Below are 20,083 nucleotides of genomic sequence, written 5' to 3'. Positions count from 1 at the left end.
CTGGAGATATCTGATCCTGCCGGGTCCTCGGACCACGGTCGGCACCCAACGATCTCCACGGGTGACCCATAGCTTTTCTCGATCCGTCACCTTCATTCGTAGCAGAAGCTCGATCGAATCCCCGATCGCGATCTGCATTCCCTGATCTATACACATGTGTCTGACATTGTTGTGGTGTAGGAAACACCAGATTTCGCGCGACCAACTCGGCTGGAGTGGTACACTGTACCGGTAGCCGAGCTCAGCCGAGCTCAGCCGAGTTCACCAGCTTATCCGGACACGCCGTATCCGGCTCAGCCGAGTTCGAAGAATTGTCCGGATAGCTCATCCGGACCAGCCGAGCTCAGGCGTCGCCGAGCTCAGCGAAGAGTCGGCCGAGATCCAAAACCGCCCACTTTCATTTGGCATTTGTATAGGAGCTTAGGAATATTGGAGGTGCCCCTTCAGGGCGCCCGACAGAGATAACAAACAACAGAGCAGAATTTTCTAGGTCCATAACACGTGTACACGTTCCGGTAAGTCCCTGCACGGGGCCGGATTATGTCTGCTGCCGGTACCCGAGAGGCATAGCTTGTAGGGTACTCGGCTGGCAGCGCCAAGAGATTAAGGTCGGCCCGGGTTGGGCGCGTGTCTCGCCAAGCGCGAAGGAAAAGTCTCGCCACCGCTGCGAGCCGGTGTTCCCGTACGTCCCGGGCACTGATTGCTGAGTCGAGAAGCCTTTGCTATCGGCGACCTGTAAAAGCGCTCCGTGCGCCGTCGTCCATCCTTTGGTGGAGGGCACAGGGTTAAGTGAACGGAGGCCGTCGAAATCGGCGGCTCTCCGGAGGGGTGATCTTGGTTGGCAGGTCTCGACGAAAGGCGAGACACCCGCTGTCCCGGTTGGGCCGAACCGCTCGGGGGCAACCCGGCGCAGGCCAACAAAGCCGACCAGCTCGGCTATTGTTGTGTTTGTAGCCAAGTTACCACAACTGACGGTTTTGTGTGTACTGCTATACCACAACTGGTGCCGCGACCCGGGAACAGGGATGTGCTTGTGTTTCGTAGGTACCAGCTAACCAAGGTTTGAGAAGAAGAGAAGAGAAGAGAGTGTGAAGATGGTCATGGGAATTGTTACGCCGAGTCCAGCGACGGTTGGAAGTAACTCGGCTGGACTGACCAACTCGGCGGACTCGGCGAATGCGATGATCACGGACGCGATGGCGGACGAGGCGCGCACCGTCCAATTTGATGAGGAGGATGCCCAAGACCAAGAATGTGAGGAAGATGTTGAGGATGAGTATGAGGAGAAAGCCGAGCTACTTGGCGAAGTCGACGAGTTGTCGCTGCAAGTCGGACGAATGGGTACCCCACGTCCAGTTGTGCGCAACCTGGCGACCGAGCTCGGCAATGATACGGACGACGAAGATCAAGCCGCCGCTCAAGGGGAACGTCCGCCCTTGATCCCGCGAGCGACGAGGAATGCGGATACACCAAGTGCGAACAAGGTTCTGGGCAGGCTCGGAGAGGAGATGCGAGCTCAGAGCGAGTGGATGATGATGTTTGCCCCAGTGGCGATGGCTCAGGCGAGCTGGCCGGTGCTGGGGCCCGAGCTGACACAGCCGGTGAACAGCACCGACATCAACCAACTGGTCGAAGACACGGTGTTGCTACTCAAGGCGATGGGGTTCCGGTGCACGAGCCGACCCAACAGCCTGCTACTCGGCGATTGGGACCCCAGCCGAGCTTCACGCGAAATCCTCAAGTGGAAGCGTCGGTTGAGAGTCTCGTTTGGTCTCGAGCGGGGGGCCGTCGAAACTCGGCAGACTATTGCGAAACGAGTGGCTGATACTCCGAAGACCGTCGAAGACCCCAGCAGGATTCCCCTGCCGAAGACTCCCGAACGCAAGAGAGCCGAGGTGTTCCGCTCTACTGAGGGTACGCCGTATTTCGAAGATTCGCATATGAAGACGCCAACGCGTGGCAAGCAGCCAAGTGGACGCTACGCTGAGTTGTTTGACGCTGCAGACGCAGCCGAGCTCAGCGACAGCGACGATGGGCGCGAGTACCTGAACTCGACTGAAGAGTCGGTGAAGGACGTCATCAAGCACCTTAGTTTCGATGACGCTGAAAGTGATCGGACGCAATACTTGGAGGTTCGCACCCATGCGTCCCTCGACAAGATCCCTATGTTCGAATCGAAGGCAAACGTTACCGACCAGATGACTCTCTCCAGTGGCTTAAGCGGTTCATCTACGAGATGAAAGGAACTCGGCTGGCACAAGACCTCTGGTACGAGCCATTCTCGCTGAAGCTGGAGCGAGGCGCGAAGAGCTGGTATCGCCAGCTCCCGAAGAAAACGCAACGGAAGTGGAGTCTGCTGAGTGAGGCATTCGCCGACTACTACTGTTCGCAGGTTGACCAGTCGGCACGAGCTCGCTATTACTCGGCTCAGCGCAAAGACAACGAGCTGGTGTGTGACTTCCTCGTTCGTCTCAACGGATATGCGAAGTCGGCGAAAATCCAGTACGAGGTCGGTGGAGCGGATGCTGCTGACCATGTGGAACTTCCTGTTGCACTGCGGAGATGATGACATCATGGATCTGCTCTATCCGCAACAGCTCACCGACATCAAGAAGGTCGAGAAGATGATCAACTAGAAGATCCTGGGGGAGCGCCGGAAGAAACAGCGCGACCGTCTCATCGGAAGCCGCAGCCGAGATGCCAAGCGCACCGATTCGCCAAGGCACTCGGAAGCTCGGCGGAGTGAGCCGCGCCGAGATGACTGCCGCGACGACTGCCGGGAACGACGCAGAGATGACCGCCGGGATGACCGGCGAAGCCGACGCGACGATGGTCGAGACCGCCGACTAGCGACAGCGCTGCTGGAGGACGACCCGTATGAGCTGGCTGAGAGACGCCAATCCAATCGGCGATCCAACCTCTACGACTCGGACAGCGATCAGAGCGACGGCAGCCAGCCGAGCTACTCCGACTCGGCTGTAGACTCGGAAGACGATTACATCGACACCGGGTTCACCAGCGACCGCGACCGTAGATCGGGAGACCGAGGGAACTCAGCTGGGACACCAAGAAGTGATCACCGAAGGGGTCAGCCGAGCTCGGCTGACCGCGCCAGTCGAGGATACGATCGGCGTGACCAGACTGGGCGGCGAAGTGACTCCCGTGAACGCCCTTCGTATGGACCTTGTGCTGCCTGCGGTGGTGCGAATCACTACGTTCACTACTGCCGCCGTCACTGCAAGTTCTGCAAGCAATTGCACGATGCCGGTCAATGCGAGCTGTTCCAGCGCTATGAGAAGCTCGCCGCATTTGTCAAGTCCAATGTCGACAAGTCCAAGTTACCTGAAGACCTCCAGGACCTCTACACGCCGAGTGATTTAAACTCGGTGGCCCGCCAACACTGACTGGGTTGGATGATACCGGGCTGCCACAGTCAGCTGAGCCAACAGTAGAGGCGAACTTTGTGTTTGCCTTTGTGGGTGAGGCAGGAAGGCCCGAGGACCGAGGAGAAGACGACGTATTGGATTGTGAAATTGATGGACTTAATGGTGAGCTCGGCGAGAGTGGAGAAGAAAGCCGAGCAAGATTGTGCAGTGCAGTTGCGACTCAGCGATCGACGGATGTGACTACAGCCACCAGAGTTATGAAGCTGCTCCCTGGGGAGCGACTCGGCTGGTGGTCCTCACAAAAGTTTGACCGCCGAGTTCGGATGAGAGCTCTCCTTATGGGAGCAGTGAACGACCAGCGTACAAAGATATTGCTCGACACCGGTGCGAATGTGTCGGCAATAAGCGAAGGGTTCGCGAAGAGGCTGCGGTTGAAGCGGTTCACACGCCACGACCAACAGATTGGCGTTCAAGGTATTGGGAAAGGCAAAGTGGCGACGATGTCACGAGCGATGATGAAGGTGACACTCGGCTGGGAGGTCACGTATGAATTTGAAGTATGGATCCTCGATCACCACGCGGGAGTCGAGTTGATTCTCGGTACGGACTTTATGATCCGGCTGGGATCCGCCTGGATCTGTACATTTCGGTGGTGAAGTTGTCAGATGAAGTTGTCCTACCTCTCGTGAGGTCCCAGAACTCAGCGGATGAACGGAAGGGCGGCCTCTACATCACTGACGGCCCGACCGAACCGGTGAATCTCGAGAGCCGAGTTCCCGCCGAGTTCAGGCTGATGAGGAATCAACCGAGTGATGAAACACATGACTTCTGGGTACGCCGGACTAAGGAATGGGTAATGACCGTGGTATTCGACCGGCGTAACCGAGTGGCTCGAGTTCGCCTGACCAACCTTAAGCCGACTTGGACGTGGTACCCAGCACATTTCCCAGTGGTTGCCTGGGCGCCGCATGGAGTGTTACCGCCCAATGGTTACGTCAGGCTGCACTCGGCGAAGTACAAAGATTGGCAAGTCATGGTCTACGAAGCGGCTATGGATAAGGATCTGCTGCAAAAGGAACAACAGCTGTACGCCGAGTGGCTGGCTCGACAGCCGTCAGCTGTGGACCGTAGAAACTACCCTGAACCGAAAGGGGTGACTACGTGACCGTCTACCAAGCAGCGGGATTCGGCACTGACTTGCGCCCAGCAATGGGAGAAGTTAGCCGAGTCGGAGGAGCGAGCCGAGGCAGAAGCAGTCGATAGTCCACCCTCGACTCTGACAGAGCCAGCGAACTCGGCTACCGCTACCCTAGCGCCTGAGGAATTAGCATTGAGCGCGGAGCCTACTGCTGACTTGGCCAATGGCCCGCCGACGACGAAGAAGGGGATGCAAGCATTCTTAGGAGCGCTGAACTACTACGGCCGGTTCGTCCAGAACCAGGCTGTATATGGGGCGGTCCTCTATCAGCTGAAGGACGAAGATTTCGGACCCGGCGGTGATCTGACGGCCGCAAAAGCGGCGTTCGCCGAGTTAAAACAGCAGGTGGTCGACGCACCCATACTCCGCCACTTCAACTCGGCTGAGGACGTCCACGTTATGCTATTCGCCAATGAGTGGGCTCTGAGTAGCACGCTGATGCAGCTCCACGACGGGAAGCTCCATCCAGTGCGGTTCTGCGGCCGAGTCCTCAAGGATAATGAACTCGGCTACCATTCCGCCGAGAAAGAAGTTCTCGCCTTGCTACAGCTCATCAAGGTGTGCCACACGTTGCTCGCCGGGAAGACCATCCATGTTTACACCCGCTACTCGACTCTCGAATGGGTGTTCCGGTCGAAGTCTCTCTACGGCAGAGCAGTCAGCTTTGCGGTACTGCTATCACCGTTCCACCTAAAGGTCAAGCGGGCCCGCGAACGGGACACGGATTTCGCCCAGTTGCTCCAAGCGTCCATCACGCCGGCAGTGGGATTGGACGAGCTACTAACGCATGTCACTCCACCGTCCAAGAACTCGGCTGTGGTCCGCATGGACCCAGAATAGCTGTATGCGCATGTGCCCCGAGACTTCAAGGGACACGTTCTGTCGTTTGACGGATCGGCGAAGACTGCTAAACACGGCGGGTTCAGGAGTTGTTCTTGGATCCTGTGGCGTTTGCCAGACTGGAACATTGAGATCGCTGCGAGCGCGCACCTCCCATCGACCACGGTGAATATAGCCGAGTACACCGGCATGAACAATGGGGTGACCTCGGCCATTGAGCGCGGGGTGACGGATTTGATCATCGTGGGCGACTCCCGGCTTGCGATCCCGCAATCCATGGGGGTGATCGCGTGTAAGAAGGAGGCATTGCAAGTCGAGTTAGCACGCCACAAGAAATTGGTCAGCAAGCTGAATTCAGTTCGCTACCTCCACGTAGTGCGTCTCTACAACTCGGCTGCTGACTCTTTAGCGACCGAAGCACTGGAAACCAAAGCAGGAAAGGTCGTGCTAAGCGCCGGACGGAAAGCCGAGTTGAAGACCCTAAACAGGATCTCTGAGGTCCTGTACGTGGACACGGACTCGGCTGCAGCCCCGGCCGAGGGTGTTGAGATGGCCGCCGTGACAAGGAGTCAAGTCCGCCGAGTCCGTTTCGAAGACGAAGCGGCAGAACACCCAGTCCCGGACCCAGCTACAGATGAGGAAGCCGAACGTAATGACTTTGAACGAGATAGCCGACCTCCGCCTGCTAGACAGCGGGTGACGGGAGAAGCCGAGTTCGGTAGCGCAGCACCACCAGCTAACCCAGCTGAGCTGGTAGCCGAGCTCGGAGAAGCCCGGAAGCCCAAAGCCATGGACATCGATCCGGTAGTGGTCCAAGCTGAGCGCCGCCTGCGAATAGCAAGAGCTCAAGACGAGGAACAACGATGGGCCGACTTGAAGACCTACCTGAGAGGGGATTATGCGCAGCTCACACATCGCCGAGCTCACAACGCTGGGAAAGTTGTCGACGAGTTTGTGCTCAGCGAAGACGGGCTATTGTACCGACAAGGCAAGGCCAGACCACCTGGCGAACTCGGCGAACTAGGCTTATCCCTTCGACTGGTGGTTCCGACGACCATGATAGACGAGGTCCTGCAGAACTGCCACAACTCCATCGAGGGAGGCCACCAAGGGATTGTGCGGACATACCACAGGGTCAGAGCCGACTACTACTGGATTGGGTTGTACGCAGACGTGGTCAAACATGTCCAAGCGTGCGAAGACTGCAGTACCAGTAAGAGCAAACCACACCTGAAGGGCTATTCACCTGGCAACGTAGTGTCTGAGCGACCGTTCCACGTGGTATCGATGGACTTTGTCATACCACTGCCGAAGACTCGGCGGGGCAACACTGCACTCCTGTTGTTTCAAGACCACTTCACCGGGTTCGTGATTGCTAAGGCAATGAGTGAGACTGGGGCACTTGAGGTAGCGAAGGCCTTCGAAGAGAACGTGTTCCGGAGGTTTGGAGCTCCATCACTGGTACGCCACGACAGAGATCCCCGGTTCATGAGTGAAGTGTTCCAGAAGTTCTCGGAGATGATGCAGTCCAAGTCGAGAGCGACGCTCAGTTACCGACCACAAGCCAACGGTCAGCAAGAACACTCAGTGAAGACCATGATCCAGACTGTGCGAGTGTACGTGGAAGACCCTCTCCAAGCCGGCTGGGATGATGTAGCCGAGAAGCTCGTCCATGCCATCAACAATTCGAGAGACTCGACTCGGCGGGAGACCCCGTTCTACCTGGTACACGGATGGGACGCTCGGTCTACACTCAAGGCGATGACCGAGTCAGTCAGGCTCGGCAGGGGCAACTCAGCTGACTCAACGGGGGCAGCCGAATGGCGCAGGGAAGCAAACCGACAGAGAGAGGTGGCTTTGAAGCTTGCGGCCGAGTTCCAGCTGAAGGAGAAGAAACGGAGAGCGAAGGAACACAATGACGGACTCAGCCGAGTCGAGCAGAGAGCTGTCCCAGCCGGGGAGGAAGGGACGGATACCCCAGCGAACTCACCCGAGGGAGCAGCCGAGTCGACTGAGGAAGGTGACGAGTTAGCCGAGTCGAGGAAGTCACTATTCAAGGAAGGTGACCAAGTTTGGTTGTTTATGGAACGAGTCAGACCTGGCTTGACCAAGAAGTTAGCACATCGATGGCATGGACCATTCCGAGTGAAGAAGAAGGTGGAGGAGTTTGCCTACGAGCTCAAACTCCCGGACAAGAGCGGATACCGTTTCTACCCTGTGATACATGTGTCACGTCTGAAAGCGGTCACGGGACTCGGCGAGCGGCCGACAACTAGGCTAGTAGCCGACTTAGCCGAGTCGGATCGCCTCGACTTTGACGAGGAACTCCTTCAGGAAGATAGTTGGGAGACCGACGAAGCAATGAATGAATACGAAGTCGAAGCCATCTTGGACGACGAGTTGCCGCTCTCTACGAGCAACTCCAGAACTCAGCGGAAGTTCAAGGTCAAGTGGGTCGGCTATGATGAGCCAACCTGGGAGCCGCTGTCGAATTTGTCGTGTGGGGGATTATTGTTCGACTACTTACGGCAGAAGAAGCGTGAAAACCGTCTGCAAATGGTGCAAGTTGCAGACGAGGATTAAAGCTATTGCACCAAAATGATGAACCCGCCAACTCAGTGAAGACAACAAGCTGAGTTGAGGCGAAGGAAGCTACTGCGTCAAATTGCATACATTACATGAATTACACCGAAGAAAGATGGGAAAGGAAGAAGAGCTCGGCGGCTGAGCCGCACGTTACGGAAACGAAGGACCCTGTGAATGCGCGACAGAGGACACGACGGTAGCAGCAACCGCTGCGAGGAGACCAATCGAACCTCCAGTGTTCGTAGCTGAGCCGGCCGAGCTATCCGCTGCTCCCGCAGTCTGCATAGCCGAGTCCGCTGAGCTTGAAGCCGAAATAGCCGAGTTGTTAGCCAGAGGGATACTCGATCCTGCGCTCGACTCAGCTGGAGACCCAGGTGACGCCGGACCAAACAGGAAGCCGTGGGAGAAGGGCCGCACACGCTAGGCGACCCGATCAACGGAGACGCCGGATCCGCATCGCCAGCGGCCCAGCCGAGCTCACCAGCTTCACAACCTTGGAAGATGTGGATTCCTGCACGGTTGACCGGAGTCGGAGCACTTGACGAAATCTGGGGAGGCGCAGGCTCGTCGAGGTCCACATCTTCATCGACAGCATCCTCGACTAGGCGCGGATCCACACCAGCGGGAGCGAAAACCATGAATTCTAAGTTACGCGTCCGGAAGCAGGTGTTGTACGGGTGCGTCGCTGGGTCGGTCAACCACCAAGCTCGCCAAGGCTCGGAGTCGTCTATAGACTCGGCTTCAGCACACCAGTCTCTGCCCGCAGGAATCCAAGCAAGATTGACCAGCGGATACAACGGGACCGACGGCTCGAAGAAGAGCTCAGCGTCGATTTCCGGGGCAGCAAGCCCGCCGAGAAGCTTCATCACTGCAGTGAACAGGTCGTCCGGCAGGATAGTCATGAGACTTCGGAGGGCATCGCCTCGACGCTTGCGAGCCAACTTGTACAACACCCACGTGTCATACATCTCGGCTATCACGTGATACGGGAGCCCCGTGTGAAAAGCCGGATGTAGCTCCATCAGCACACTCGACTCGACCATCCAGTGACACCGCTCGAACAGTGCTACGAAGAACTTGGTAGGACCCTCTTTGTCACAAACCGAGTTCGGAGCCTCTCCGCGGATCTTCACGAACACTTCTGCGAGACGCTCCATCAAGGTCACCGACTTCACCGAGTTCGTCAACCGGCGCTTGGCATCGTCGAGGACTCGAGGGGAGAAGAAGATAGGAGTCTTGGGAAGCAGACGAAGGAGCCGCTGAGCCGGGTGATCCGGATGGTAGACGTCCGCGAACGCTTTAATCCCAGCGAGGGAACAGAGCATAACCGGCACACTACCCTTCCCCGACGCGTCACCCACAGTGACCTTGGCCGTTTGATGGCTGAGGATAGCCTCCCAGCACCGCCGAGACCCGTAATGAACGAAGCGGATGTCACGCAGCTGAGCTAGCTGGGGAGTGATCCGGGCATCTCGGCCGACCGCCTGGCGAGCTCGAGTGCGTAGCTGAGCGAGCGAATAGCGTAAAGCTGCAGGCAACTGAGGGAGAACGTGGGCGCCAGCGTCATGAGCGGTCACGATAGGCACCGACAGGGTTGAAGCTGGACCAGCAGAAATAGGCGACTGCGAAACAGCCGAGCTCGATGGGATGCCAGAGCTCCCAGCCGAGTTGTTAGTCGAGCTGGAAGCGGCAGAAACCTCAGCGGGACCGACGGCCGAGTCCCCAGTCGAACCTCGCTGACGCTTGGATGGGCGGGGGTCCTTAGCCGAGTCCGGAGACGCAGACCTTATCGACTTCTTTGACCCTGCCGACTTCGACTTCGACTTCAACTTGTGTTTGTGCTTGTGCTCGTGCTTGTGCTTGAGCTTGTGCTTGCGCCTCCGCTTGCGCTTGCCCTTACCGCTCTGCTTCTTAGAACTCGGCTGTGAGTCTGAGTCACCTGACTCGCTGGACGGAACGAGAGGCGATTGACGAGCAGCCATGTAGCTCTGGATTTTCCCGTGCGGAGGTGGGAGCGCAGAAGCTAACGAAGCCCGGTGAGATGCGTTAGAGTCGGCCGAACTGAGCTCGTCAGCAGATCCAGGGTCGTCAGCCTCAGATTCAGAGCTCTCGGACACAGACAACGGATGTGCTGAGGTTCCAGGAGCATTCAATCCAAGAGCCGAGCCCGACGAACCAGAGAAAGAGCTACGCCGAGCGGACCGGAGGACGAGATAGTCAGGAGTCTCTAACAGATCCAAGCAGTGAGCGTTCAACACTCGGGCAGTAGCCGCAGTGGAGCGTAAAGGGCGACCCGATGGAGAAGTCATCCCAGCTGAGCTAGGAGGAACCGCTGGCCGGGTCGAGGCCACCGACGGAGTGCTCGGCATTGGGGTGACTACAGTCGACGCCACCCCTGACGGGCCACGACGACTCTGGGCTTGATAGGCAAACCGGGAACGAGTACATGCCAAGAGCCGGTGAGCGGCCGAACCCGGAGAAGACTGCGAAACCCGAGGCGGAATCGCAGCGGAGCTGTTAATTGTACCCGCAGCCGAGACTCCAGCCGTCCAGCTCGGCGCAATCACAGCATGCGTTGTAGCAAGCGCCGGATCGGGAGCAGAGGAACCCGGTTGTCCTCCGGCGCCGACAGTCGATGTCACCACAGCCGCGCTCGGCACGCTGGTCGAGGGAGGAACCCACCGGACACGAGTCGGGAACGGAACCGAGGCAGGAAGCGATAAAGCGGACGGAGTTGCAGCAAGGTCAGCAGATTCAGGCAACGATACAACAGCCACTCCGCTTGAAGGCGTCTGCACTAGGGAGGAAGAGTAAGGCACGAGTTGCACGGGCGGCACACTCACGGTCGGGCCGGCGGGCCCCCTCGGAAGCTCGGCGGAACCAGGCACTTCGGTGAACTCGAACGAGAGGTCCTCTTCCAGCGAGTGAACCTCGTCGCCGGCCTCCACATTCACATCGTCGACAGTCAACCCGGCTAAGTTCAAGCTCGATCGGAGCGATAGGTCGCATGCGGCGTCATTATCTTGGGCAGCCTTTTCAAGCTGGACCAACGCGTCCTCATGGCCGACCTCACCAGGAAGTGGACACGCGTACGGCTGCTCGAGTGGTTTCTTGGGCTTGCGCAGAGAACCAGCCGCCGTCGCTGACTTCGGGTTTGAGTAGCGAAGTGATTTTTTGGCGGGTGTCAGAGTATCCAGCCAAGCTCGGTGAACCTGGTCGACCGACTTGCTGCGGCGACGGCGCGAAGCAGAAGTGGACACGGGCGTAGAAACCGCACCGGCCGACACAGGATTGGCGGCAGATGATGCGGGAGACTCGCTTGGAGGGGCCGGAGCCTCAGACCCAGTCAGCCGGGTTGATTGTCCAAGGAAAGAACCAGCCGAGCTCACGGGCGCTAGCAGCGCCGTCCGCTCGCGGGTGGATGGTCAACTCGACTCGACGACTCTCTCCAGCCGGGATGTCCATCACCTCCGGGAAACGTTGAGCCAAGATCTGGCATAACCGAGCATTGAACAGCAAGTCAGCAGGGCTCAACCCAGGCACGTCCAACCCGGCTGCAGCTGCAGCAGCCATGTGAGGATCATGCATGGGTAAAAGACCCATGCGAGAAATGACACGCTTCTGTCGGAGGATGACCTCACGCTGGTGTTTGATGGTAGCCTTGGCATCACGGAGATGCTAGGCGTCTCCAGAAATGAGTAGCCGAGCCGACTCCTGCAGTTGCTCGAAGTGCTTGGTCGAGATCCCCTGGAGCACAGCGTACTCGGCGTCACGAGCCGAAAGAAGCTGAGTCAAACGCTCAATCTCCGAGTCGCGTTCTCTGAGCTGCCTGCCGAGATCCTTAGCGTGAGCGAGAGCCGACTTCACTTTATCATCCTGAGACTTGCGGGCCGACTTCAAGGAAGCTTCAGACTCGGCCATCGCCTTCCGGAAGCTGGTCAGAAGAGGGGACGACTTCTTCGACTCGGCTTTCCATCGGTCACGCTCCTCCTCGACAGTCTTCAACCGTTCCTCGAGGTCGGCCTTCACAGCCGCCTGTGAATCCAGCCGCCGAGTCAAGTCAGCGTTAATAGTCCGAGTAGACTCCAGCTCGACCCTCAGTGCAGCGACGTCACTAGCTTGACTTGAAGATTGGTGCTGACCGCGAAGGAGGCTCAAGAGTTCGCTGACGGACGTCGCCTCGAGGGCAGCTCGGCGGACCTCTCTATCAGCCGCCGGCGCGGGACGAGTGATCACGAATGACAACAGCCGAGCCAAGTCCGCGTTCTCGATGCGGCGTTGCTCGGACTGCGCATGGATCAGCGCAGCGAGTGAGTCGAGACTCACCGGCCCAGCCGAGTCCGACCGACCAAGGTCGGCGGCGTCCGAAGTGGTGTCGTCACGCGGACTCGGCAAGCGGCGAGGAGAAGTGCGAGATGCCGGCTCGGACTCCCGGTCGAACCCACGGGAAGTTGTCAGATCGATGACAGGATGCTCCTGCCCATTGCTGACCCCGCGAGCCCGCGACGCTGAGTCGACCAACTCAGCGAACTTCCCCTCATCTCGCGCGGGAAGATGTGAAGACTGCAAAGACGACGCAACTGAAGTCTGTGAAGATCAGTAGAAGAAAGGTCAGCAGCAGAATGGATGGAGCCGTCGGAGGCGAGGAACGTACCGGAGGAGCGGCAGGAGCGCCGGACGACGACATGGCGCGGAGACTTGTTCGCTGCCGTTGGAGTTTTGGCCGAGATTGGACTCGACTCAAGGAGTGATGGTCAGGTCCCTAACCAACTCGGCTCGGAACATGCCCGGGGCAGTTGTGGTGTAGGAAACACCAGATTTCGCGCGACCAACTCGGCTGGAGTGGTACACTGTACCGGTAGCCGAGCTCAGCCGAGCTCAGCCGAGTTCACCAGCTTATCCGGACACCTTATCCGGCTCAGCCGAGTTCGAAGAATTGTCCGGATAGCTCATCCGGACCAGCCGAGCTCAGGCGTTGCCGAGCTCAGCGAAGAGTCGGCCGAGATCCAAAACCGCCCACTTTCATTTGGCATTTGTATAGGAGCTTAGGAATATTGGAGGTGCCCCTTCAGGGCGCCCGACAGAGATAACAAACAACAGAGCAGAATTTTCTAGGTCCATAACACGTGTACACGTTCCGGTAAGTCCCTGCACGGGGCCGGATTATGTCTGCTGCCGGTACCCGAGAGGCATAGCTTGTAGGGTACTCGGCTGGCAGCGCCAAGAGATTAAGGTCGGCCCGGGTTGGGCGCGTGTCTCGCCAAGCGCGAAGGAAAAGTCTCGCCACCGCTGCGAGCCGGTGTTCCCGTACGTCCCGGGCACTGATTGCTGAGTCGAGAAGCCTTTGCTATCGGCGACCTGTAAAAGCGCTCCGTGCGCCGTCGTCCATCCTTTGGTGGAGGGCACAGGGTTAAGTGAACGGAGGCCGTCGAAATCGGCGGCTCTCCGGAGGGGTGATCTTGGTTGGCAGGTCTCGACGAAAGGCGAGACACCCGCTGTCCCGGTTGGGCCGAACCGCTCGGGGGCAACCCGGCGCAGGCCAACAAAGCCGACCAGCTCGGCTATTGTTGTGTTTGTAGCCAAGTTACCACAACCGACGATTTTGTGTGTACTGCTATACTACATTGTCGTTGTACAGCTGACGCCGTCCGCTAAGCTGGATCTTGACTTCGTCGGGGAGACAGATAGAGCCGTCCGCAAGATCGAGGCGGATCCCCGCTGGAACCATAAAGTCCATACCCATTGATCGCCAACCCAGATATCGAAAAAATACACCAGCGATCCCGCCAGCGTAATCTTGATCCTGGTCCTTCCTTCCGTCATGTACACGCTTTCGCCAATCCCCACATATTCCTGGCTCTGACTCGTGTCGACATAGCACCCCACCTTACGAGCAAAGACGGTGTCCACTATGGACACCTCGGCGCCGGTGTCTAAGAGTAAAATCGACTTCTCATTGTTGATCTTGCCAGTGATCTTGGCCTGACGGAACCACTTACCTGGCGAATGATGTTTCCAGTACCCTCTGGACTCCCCAGGGAGGAAATCGGGCACCACTCACCAGATCTGCGGTGTTCACTGACGCGAGGCAGACTTCGATCGCGACCATGCTCTGGGATCTCGGTTGTCACTTCTCGATCAGCCTGCTTGAACCATTCTTCCGGTCTGCGTTGCTTCCAATACCCCCGCGTTTCTCCAGACTGGAGATCCAAGGGCACTTCGGCGTCAGACCGGCTGAAGTCGTCCGATCGATGTAGACTTAAGACCTTGGCGTCAAATTTCGCATACAGATCACATGTATTACCGCGTAGATCAGTCCGTCCACTTACTCGATCTACCGTGTTCTTGTTCACGAATGCATAGATGCAGTACCTAGAACGTTCGGCTCGTACCAGATTCCAACCCGGCGAGCGTCCTAGTTTAACATCTTCTCGGCGATCGCGGGTAACATGCCAGCGTGCTTCACCGGGTTGAACCATTGACGGATCTGGTTGTAGAATTCCTCCATCGGGCATTTGCCCATCTCGTGTAGTTCACCACATCCACGGCATACAAACAGGCAACGATCCGCCGGATGACCTCTCGTGCCACACTTCTCGCACGTCAAAAGCTGGTGGGGAGAAGACGAACGTCTCCAACAATCGAGATCGGTGTGTTTCCGCGATTCACAGTATGAGTAGTGGTTTGATCGCTCCGATCCGTCAGGTGAAGATCGCGATCGTGGATCCGATCGAGGTGAGTCATGGTTGATCTGCGCTTGGTTGCCTCGATCCGGCTTCGTCGAGTCGCCCCCTGCGTTGCGAGACTTGTCATCGGCCGACGCTAGGTAAACGCGGCGTAGATCACCCTCCGAGTCCGACCCTTCCGATCCTGTGTCCGATCCAGACTCCTGGCTCGCGATCTGCACTGCACGCACTGCCCGCTTGGTTGCAGCAGCTGGTGCTGAGGTCGGAACTTTCTGACGATACTTCGATCCAAAGGCAGATCGCTTCTGTCTACTCTTCGCGCGCTCTCGAGCGCGCAGGACTTCCTCCAGATCTTCCGCGTCCGCAAGCCGGAGTAGGGTGAGCTGATCGGCCAGTTCCGGATCGCCCAGTGTCTCGATAACGTGTTCGACATGTTCTCGACGGGCCTTGGAATCCTCGTCCTTGATCTTCAATCTTGCACGTAGAGCTGCCACATTCAGTCGATAGAGGTACTCCAACGGCGATTCATCCGATCTCTTGCGAGAATGATAATGCTGCCAAGCGACCGATACTCCCAGGCCACAATACTGGATCTGGAAACTCCGGAGTAGATCGCTCCACTTGTTCCGCGTCGATCGGCCCAGCTGGCGGTACCAGTTCTTCGCCGGACCCGTCAGTAGATCAGCGAAGATCAAGCACTTCTCTTCGTCCGTAGCCTGATCTCTCAGGAACGCCGATTTCACCTTGCTGATTCACGATCGGGCGCGATCTTCGTCCTGATCCTTGCCACTGAACTCCTTAAGATCGGACATCGCGGAGATTCGCACACGCTGGATCAAGGAGGACCCAGTGGATCCCGAGGCAGCGGTGGCCACCACAGCAGGGGCCGAACTCGGTAGATCAATATCGTCCGGATCGTATTATCACTGGGAGAGATGTTGATCCGGTGATCCGGCTGATTCCATCTCCACGTCCCGCGATCCAACGTTGTCGTCGCCCACTGGAGTAGGTGTTACCACCATGGCCTGTTGTTCCTTCAGAAATCGAGTCATCGCAGCCTGAAAGTAAGACTCCAGTCTGCCATTCGACTCATCTGATCCGGTGGCACTGGTGGTCCGATCGGTCGACTTGGGTTTCTGCTTCTGATGTCCTGACCGCATGCGTTCCTGACGTTGACTCCGTGATCGCGCGTCCAACATCGCAGATCCTGAAGGGCCGAGGGACATCCGTTGGGGTTCAGACGACGTATCCGATACATGTTCCGCTGCGGAGACATAAGGTGACGACGATCGGTACCCAGTGGACTCCACTCGCGGAGATGACACTGGAGCCGGCGACACTGGATCTGGCATCTTCGGGTTCGGACTGTCCGCGATCATGTCGACCAAAGGTCTCAACCTGTCGACCAATGTCGGGATCGCTGTCTGGATCACATCGAGATCTTGATCGAAAAGATCGTTCGCTTCAAAGGCGCCAGCCACGAAGCCGGCTTCCTTCAACAGCCCGAGCAGGTTCTTCACCGCTATCAGCTTGTTATCCGTCACTCGGGGGGCCGAAATCGGGCCCTTCGGGTTGTCGATCTGCTCTGGCCGCACGAGGATCTTGACGCAAGAAGTCTCGCAGTTCCTTCAAGTAATACTGACGATCCAGGTCAGCCTCAGACCAGTCGAGCGCCGACGGTCTGGGATCTTCGTCATCCAAGCCTGGCGCTCTCAGCTTCGTCCTCACGATCTGGGTCTTGTCCGCGATCGCGTCCAGGTAGCCCGGATCGAGCCTGATCGGCGAGTCACCGAACACGTATCGGTCCGATCCCGCCTTAGTTTGTTTTGTTAGTGAATCTCGGTTCGCACCAAGATCCACCGGGGTCCCCAAAGGGACCTGGGGAGGATGTTGAGGTTTGTCTTCTAGATCTGTCTCCAGATCACCCTCGATTCCGTCGACAGAAGTCCTCCGAGCACTCTGTCGATCCGCGGATCTCGTTTTGTTCAGCAGCGTCTTCGTCGATCCGATATGCGACGACGCCTCTTCCCCTGGTTCATTCTTCACTTGCGCATCTTCTACGAGCTCACGGTGAAATCCGGAGTCCCCAAGAGATCCGGGCACGCGCACCATTGTGGTGTAGCGGGAACGGCCGAAATCTGGTTAAGGCCTGATCGAGCTTCCCACCAGCGCCCAGACACCGACTAACGGAGGGGGTCCCCCAACGATCCGTGATCGGCTGAACTTGTTCTCACCTTGTGTACCCGTCGGCGGGCTGGATCTGCTCTCTCGGGGCTCAGAAGATGCAGCACTTGGTGAAGATCGAGTGTCTTGGCGTGACGCGGGGATAGGTTGTGGAGTAGCGCGGGAATCTTCGCTCTGCGTCCGAGTATACGATCCGATCGAGGGTTGTTCGCTGCGATCGGTCGGCCTGGAGTCGATCCAAGGTCTGTAGTTGCCTTTCCGGGTGTGTTCCTTCCTTTCCTGGGTTGCTTGCCGCTTCCTATAGCGGGATCGAGGTTGATCGAGAGGAGAAACGATCGCCGGCCAAGCAGTATCCGGTCGATCGGGGGTTCGCACACAAGAAATAGATCGCTAGAGTAGGTCAAGCTGGCCAATGTATTAATCCAGTCTTAACCGTACCACTAGCTCACTGTCCAAAGTGTCGATGCTTGCCGAGGCCAATGCAGTTCCCGGGACTTGACGACTTGGGGGACTTGTGCTCTTCGGTGCAAATACTCTTCTGATTTATGTTTAGCTGGTGTCTCTCTACCGCTACCATCTCATCTACCATCCTTCAACTAAACAACCACTGGATTCTTGTCCCGACTTCGTCCTCCATGTGCATCCCATCGTGGTCGATCCCCGATCCACGATCAACCCACGATCGACTCCCGATCGGCGATCTGCGATCGACTCCCGATCGACGACTTGTGCCGGTTGCCGTACGCCGCCGATCCATCATCTTCTGCCCTCGGCCATCCTAGAACTGCGAGATCTGTCGTCGATCCGGGCTTGGGTCACCCCCGAATTACGCCGCGGCTCGAGCACGATCATCCATAGTCCGGCTTGCCACATGTCCTTGCCTTACGCGCCGGCGTCATCGCGCCACTTGAGATCTCCCGAAGAACTCCCTCTGATCCATAGATCCTCGCTGCCTGTCTCTCGATCGCTGATCCCCCATACTTCCAGTCGATCGGCTCTGCCGCCTTTCTCGGAGATCCATTCTTATTCGGCACTTCGCCACATGTTGGAGTCCAGGATTATAATCCTGCTTCAACCAGGATCCGTATGTTTCCCGTCCAGGATTCGTCCAGGATTTTAAAACATCTGCTAGTAGTAGAATCACATGGGGAAGATACTTCGAAGACGATGAGAGATTGGGAAGATTCACGCGAACCATGATGCAGGTCGTTTCAGCATAACTATAGAATATTGACATGAAGGCAGTCGTGAATGTAGTTGCACTTACGAAGCCGGTGTCAATGAGATGTTATCATTGACAGACGTGTCAACAATTCCAGAGCTCCTAATGCTCGCCACGGGTCTTACAGAAGCGACTTGTACAGAGATACAGCGATTTAACGTGCATTGCTTTCTCCAAAGATGAAGTCGGAGCTAAATAATTGGCTTACAAAGGCAATAAAGCATGCAAAGTGCATTATCAAGTCGTGAGGGCAGTCGTGGGTCACTTCCTTCACTGTTAGTTTTCCCACCTACTCAACCGTGCTTACAGGCTCGTCTTTTATCAACCGTCCTGTGAGCACGTAGTAGAACAGTTCAAAGCGTCGTTTCGTCAGCACTGCCATGTCCGTGGCTTCAGACGCTCTCGAGAGACTTCAGTTGATGAACATCCAACAAACGTAGACCCCGCAACTAATTAACTCGAACTGAAGTGGATCATTGTCGACTTCGATGCGAAATGCGGGCAAAACCTTGGTTTTTAAGCTCATCGCGAGAACTTCAACTGCCGATGTGAACTCCTTCTGGTTGAGAGGATCATAGCAATGTATCGTTTTGGAGTGCGTGTCGACAACGATACTGCACCAGTGAGCGTTGCTGAAGTTAATTGGGACGAAGATGGTTTTTACCTCCAACTCAGCTGCTTGACTTCCAACAAGCTTGAGAATATCACTCGACATCACCTGATATTTCATTTTGCGCTTGCCTTTTGTCGTTGCGGATTGAAATCCAGCAAAACGTGCAGACGGGATATCATGACAAAGCCGATCACAGATAGCGTGGATATACGCGTCGTTCAGGTATTGCGGTGGTACTGCACGGTACAGCATAGCGGATTGGTACCCAGGGGCCTCAGCTAATCCGTCGATCTTGCTGTACGGATACGTGTTGATCACTCGATCCGCAACTTCGTTAACTGTCTCGTGGTAGGTCGCCGGAAGGGACGGTAAGACTTTATCTCGTAACCTAAGGTACAGCGCCATTCCTTGCTCGGCAGCTTTCTTGATATTATCAATCTTTCGAAATATCTCAATTTGTTGACGAGAGAACACACCAACATTTTTAATGTCTACTACATCAGTTGTAGTACGCTGAGGCTCATTAGTGACATTCGTTGATGCCGCCCTCATCAAGGACAATTGGGCCCGCGGCGGTATTCGATATAGGGAGGACATCCAAGCACGCTCGTAGTAACTTTTCCGGGAGTAAGTAAAATTCGTCAAGGTTGAGAATGGGGTTCTTCTGCCTTTTGAACTTGGGTTTCCGCAAATACCAGCAAGTCGCCGTTGCAACTCAGAGAGGCCGGGTTTTTCTTCGTCCTGAGTTTGAAGTAGGTCAATCAGAGTAGATTGGCCTGCCAGCTCTCGCGCCGATTCCGAAGCTGCAAACCAAATCCGACTTGTTTTTCGTCCGCATGGGTCTTAGACTTTTTCTTTTTAGGCACTCCTAAGTAGTTATACAGAACCGGTTATCCCACCATTTTACTGGGATATCAGTGGCCGATAGGTCATGCTGCTAGGCAGCGCAAATCGAGTTAATTCGAACCTCGGTAACTGAAGCCGGTAAACTGAAGTCGGTATCGTGGTCCTTTGTCACTGGCTTTCTTTCTATTGGTGACCCAGTAACGGAGTCGGTAACTGAGTCCGATCTCAGGTCACTAGCTTTCTGTCTTCTTCAGATCATGTTTCGTTGGCAGCTATTTCGCATTCTAACTGCTTACCCACACCCGCCTGTGTTACCCGTCTTGCACACGAGCTACAGCGATTGCTCAGTACAGCCACCTAGATCCCTAAACTAACATGATCGGGCGTTTTCCGGCATAATTCGCCACTTTCAAGTTGAATACGACGCTGAATTCTAACCTTTAAGTTTTGGCTGAAAACGTTGTCAACGTCGCAAGCTGTGAGGGCATCTACACTGATATCGCTAATAGGCATTCATGGCCG

At 56.6% G+C, this 20,083-nt stretch overlaps 3 protein-coding genes across 3 annotated transcripts; 1 reads left to right on the top strand and 2 right to left on the bottom strand.

Annotated features, from left to right (window-relative positions):
* Positions 1-1,094: 1,094 nt before the first annotated feature.
* PHYSODRAFT_259384 (hypothetical protein) lies at positions 1,095-3,404 on the top strand (the record flags this gene model as incomplete). The annotated part of the gene is made up of 3 exons (XM_009525066.1): positions 1,095-2,132; positions 2,213-2,502; positions 2,693-3,404. The coding sequence occupies 3 exons, from the start codon at positions 1,095-1,097 to the stop codon at positions 3,402-3,404; spliced, it is 2,040 nt and encodes a 679-aa protein (XP_009523361.1).
* Positions 3,405-8,269: 4,865 nt separating this feature from the next.
* Positions 8,270-16,808, bottom strand: PHYSODRAFT_328731 (hypothetical protein; the record flags this gene model as incomplete). The annotated part of the gene is made up of 12 exons (XM_009525065.1): positions 8,270-8,311; positions 8,352-11,156; positions 11,236-11,345; positions 11,400-11,688; positions 11,767-12,597; positions 12,665-12,715; positions 13,786-14,009; positions 14,072-14,276; positions 14,477-15,419; positions 15,453-15,587; positions 15,624-16,322; positions 16,360-16,808. The coding sequence occupies 12 exons, from the start codon at positions 16,806-16,808 to the stop codon at positions 8,270-8,272; spliced, it is 6,783 nt and encodes a 2,260-aa protein (XP_009523360.1).
* Positions 16,809-18,520: 1,712 nt separating this feature from the next.
* On the bottom strand, positions 18,521-18,970 carry PHYSODRAFT_382010 (hypothetical protein; the record flags this gene model as incomplete). The annotated part of the gene is made up of 1 exon (XM_009525064.1): positions 18,521-18,970. A coding segment is annotated over one exon (450 nt), but the record flags the coding sequence as incomplete, so codon positions are not given.
* Positions 18,971-20,083: the final 1,113 nt, after the last annotated feature.

Source organism: Phytophthora sojae (assembly GCF_000149755.1).
Source record: "Phytophthora sojae unplaced genomic scaffold PHYSOscaffold_3, whole genome shotgun sequence".
In the NCBI taxonomy this organism is placed as follows: Eukaryota; Oomycota; class Peronosporomycetes; order Peronosporales; family Peronosporaceae; genus Phytophthora; species Phytophthora sojae.
The sequence above is the reverse complement of the archived record's forward strand: the minus strand, read 5'-3'. Positions and strand labels throughout refer to the sequence as shown.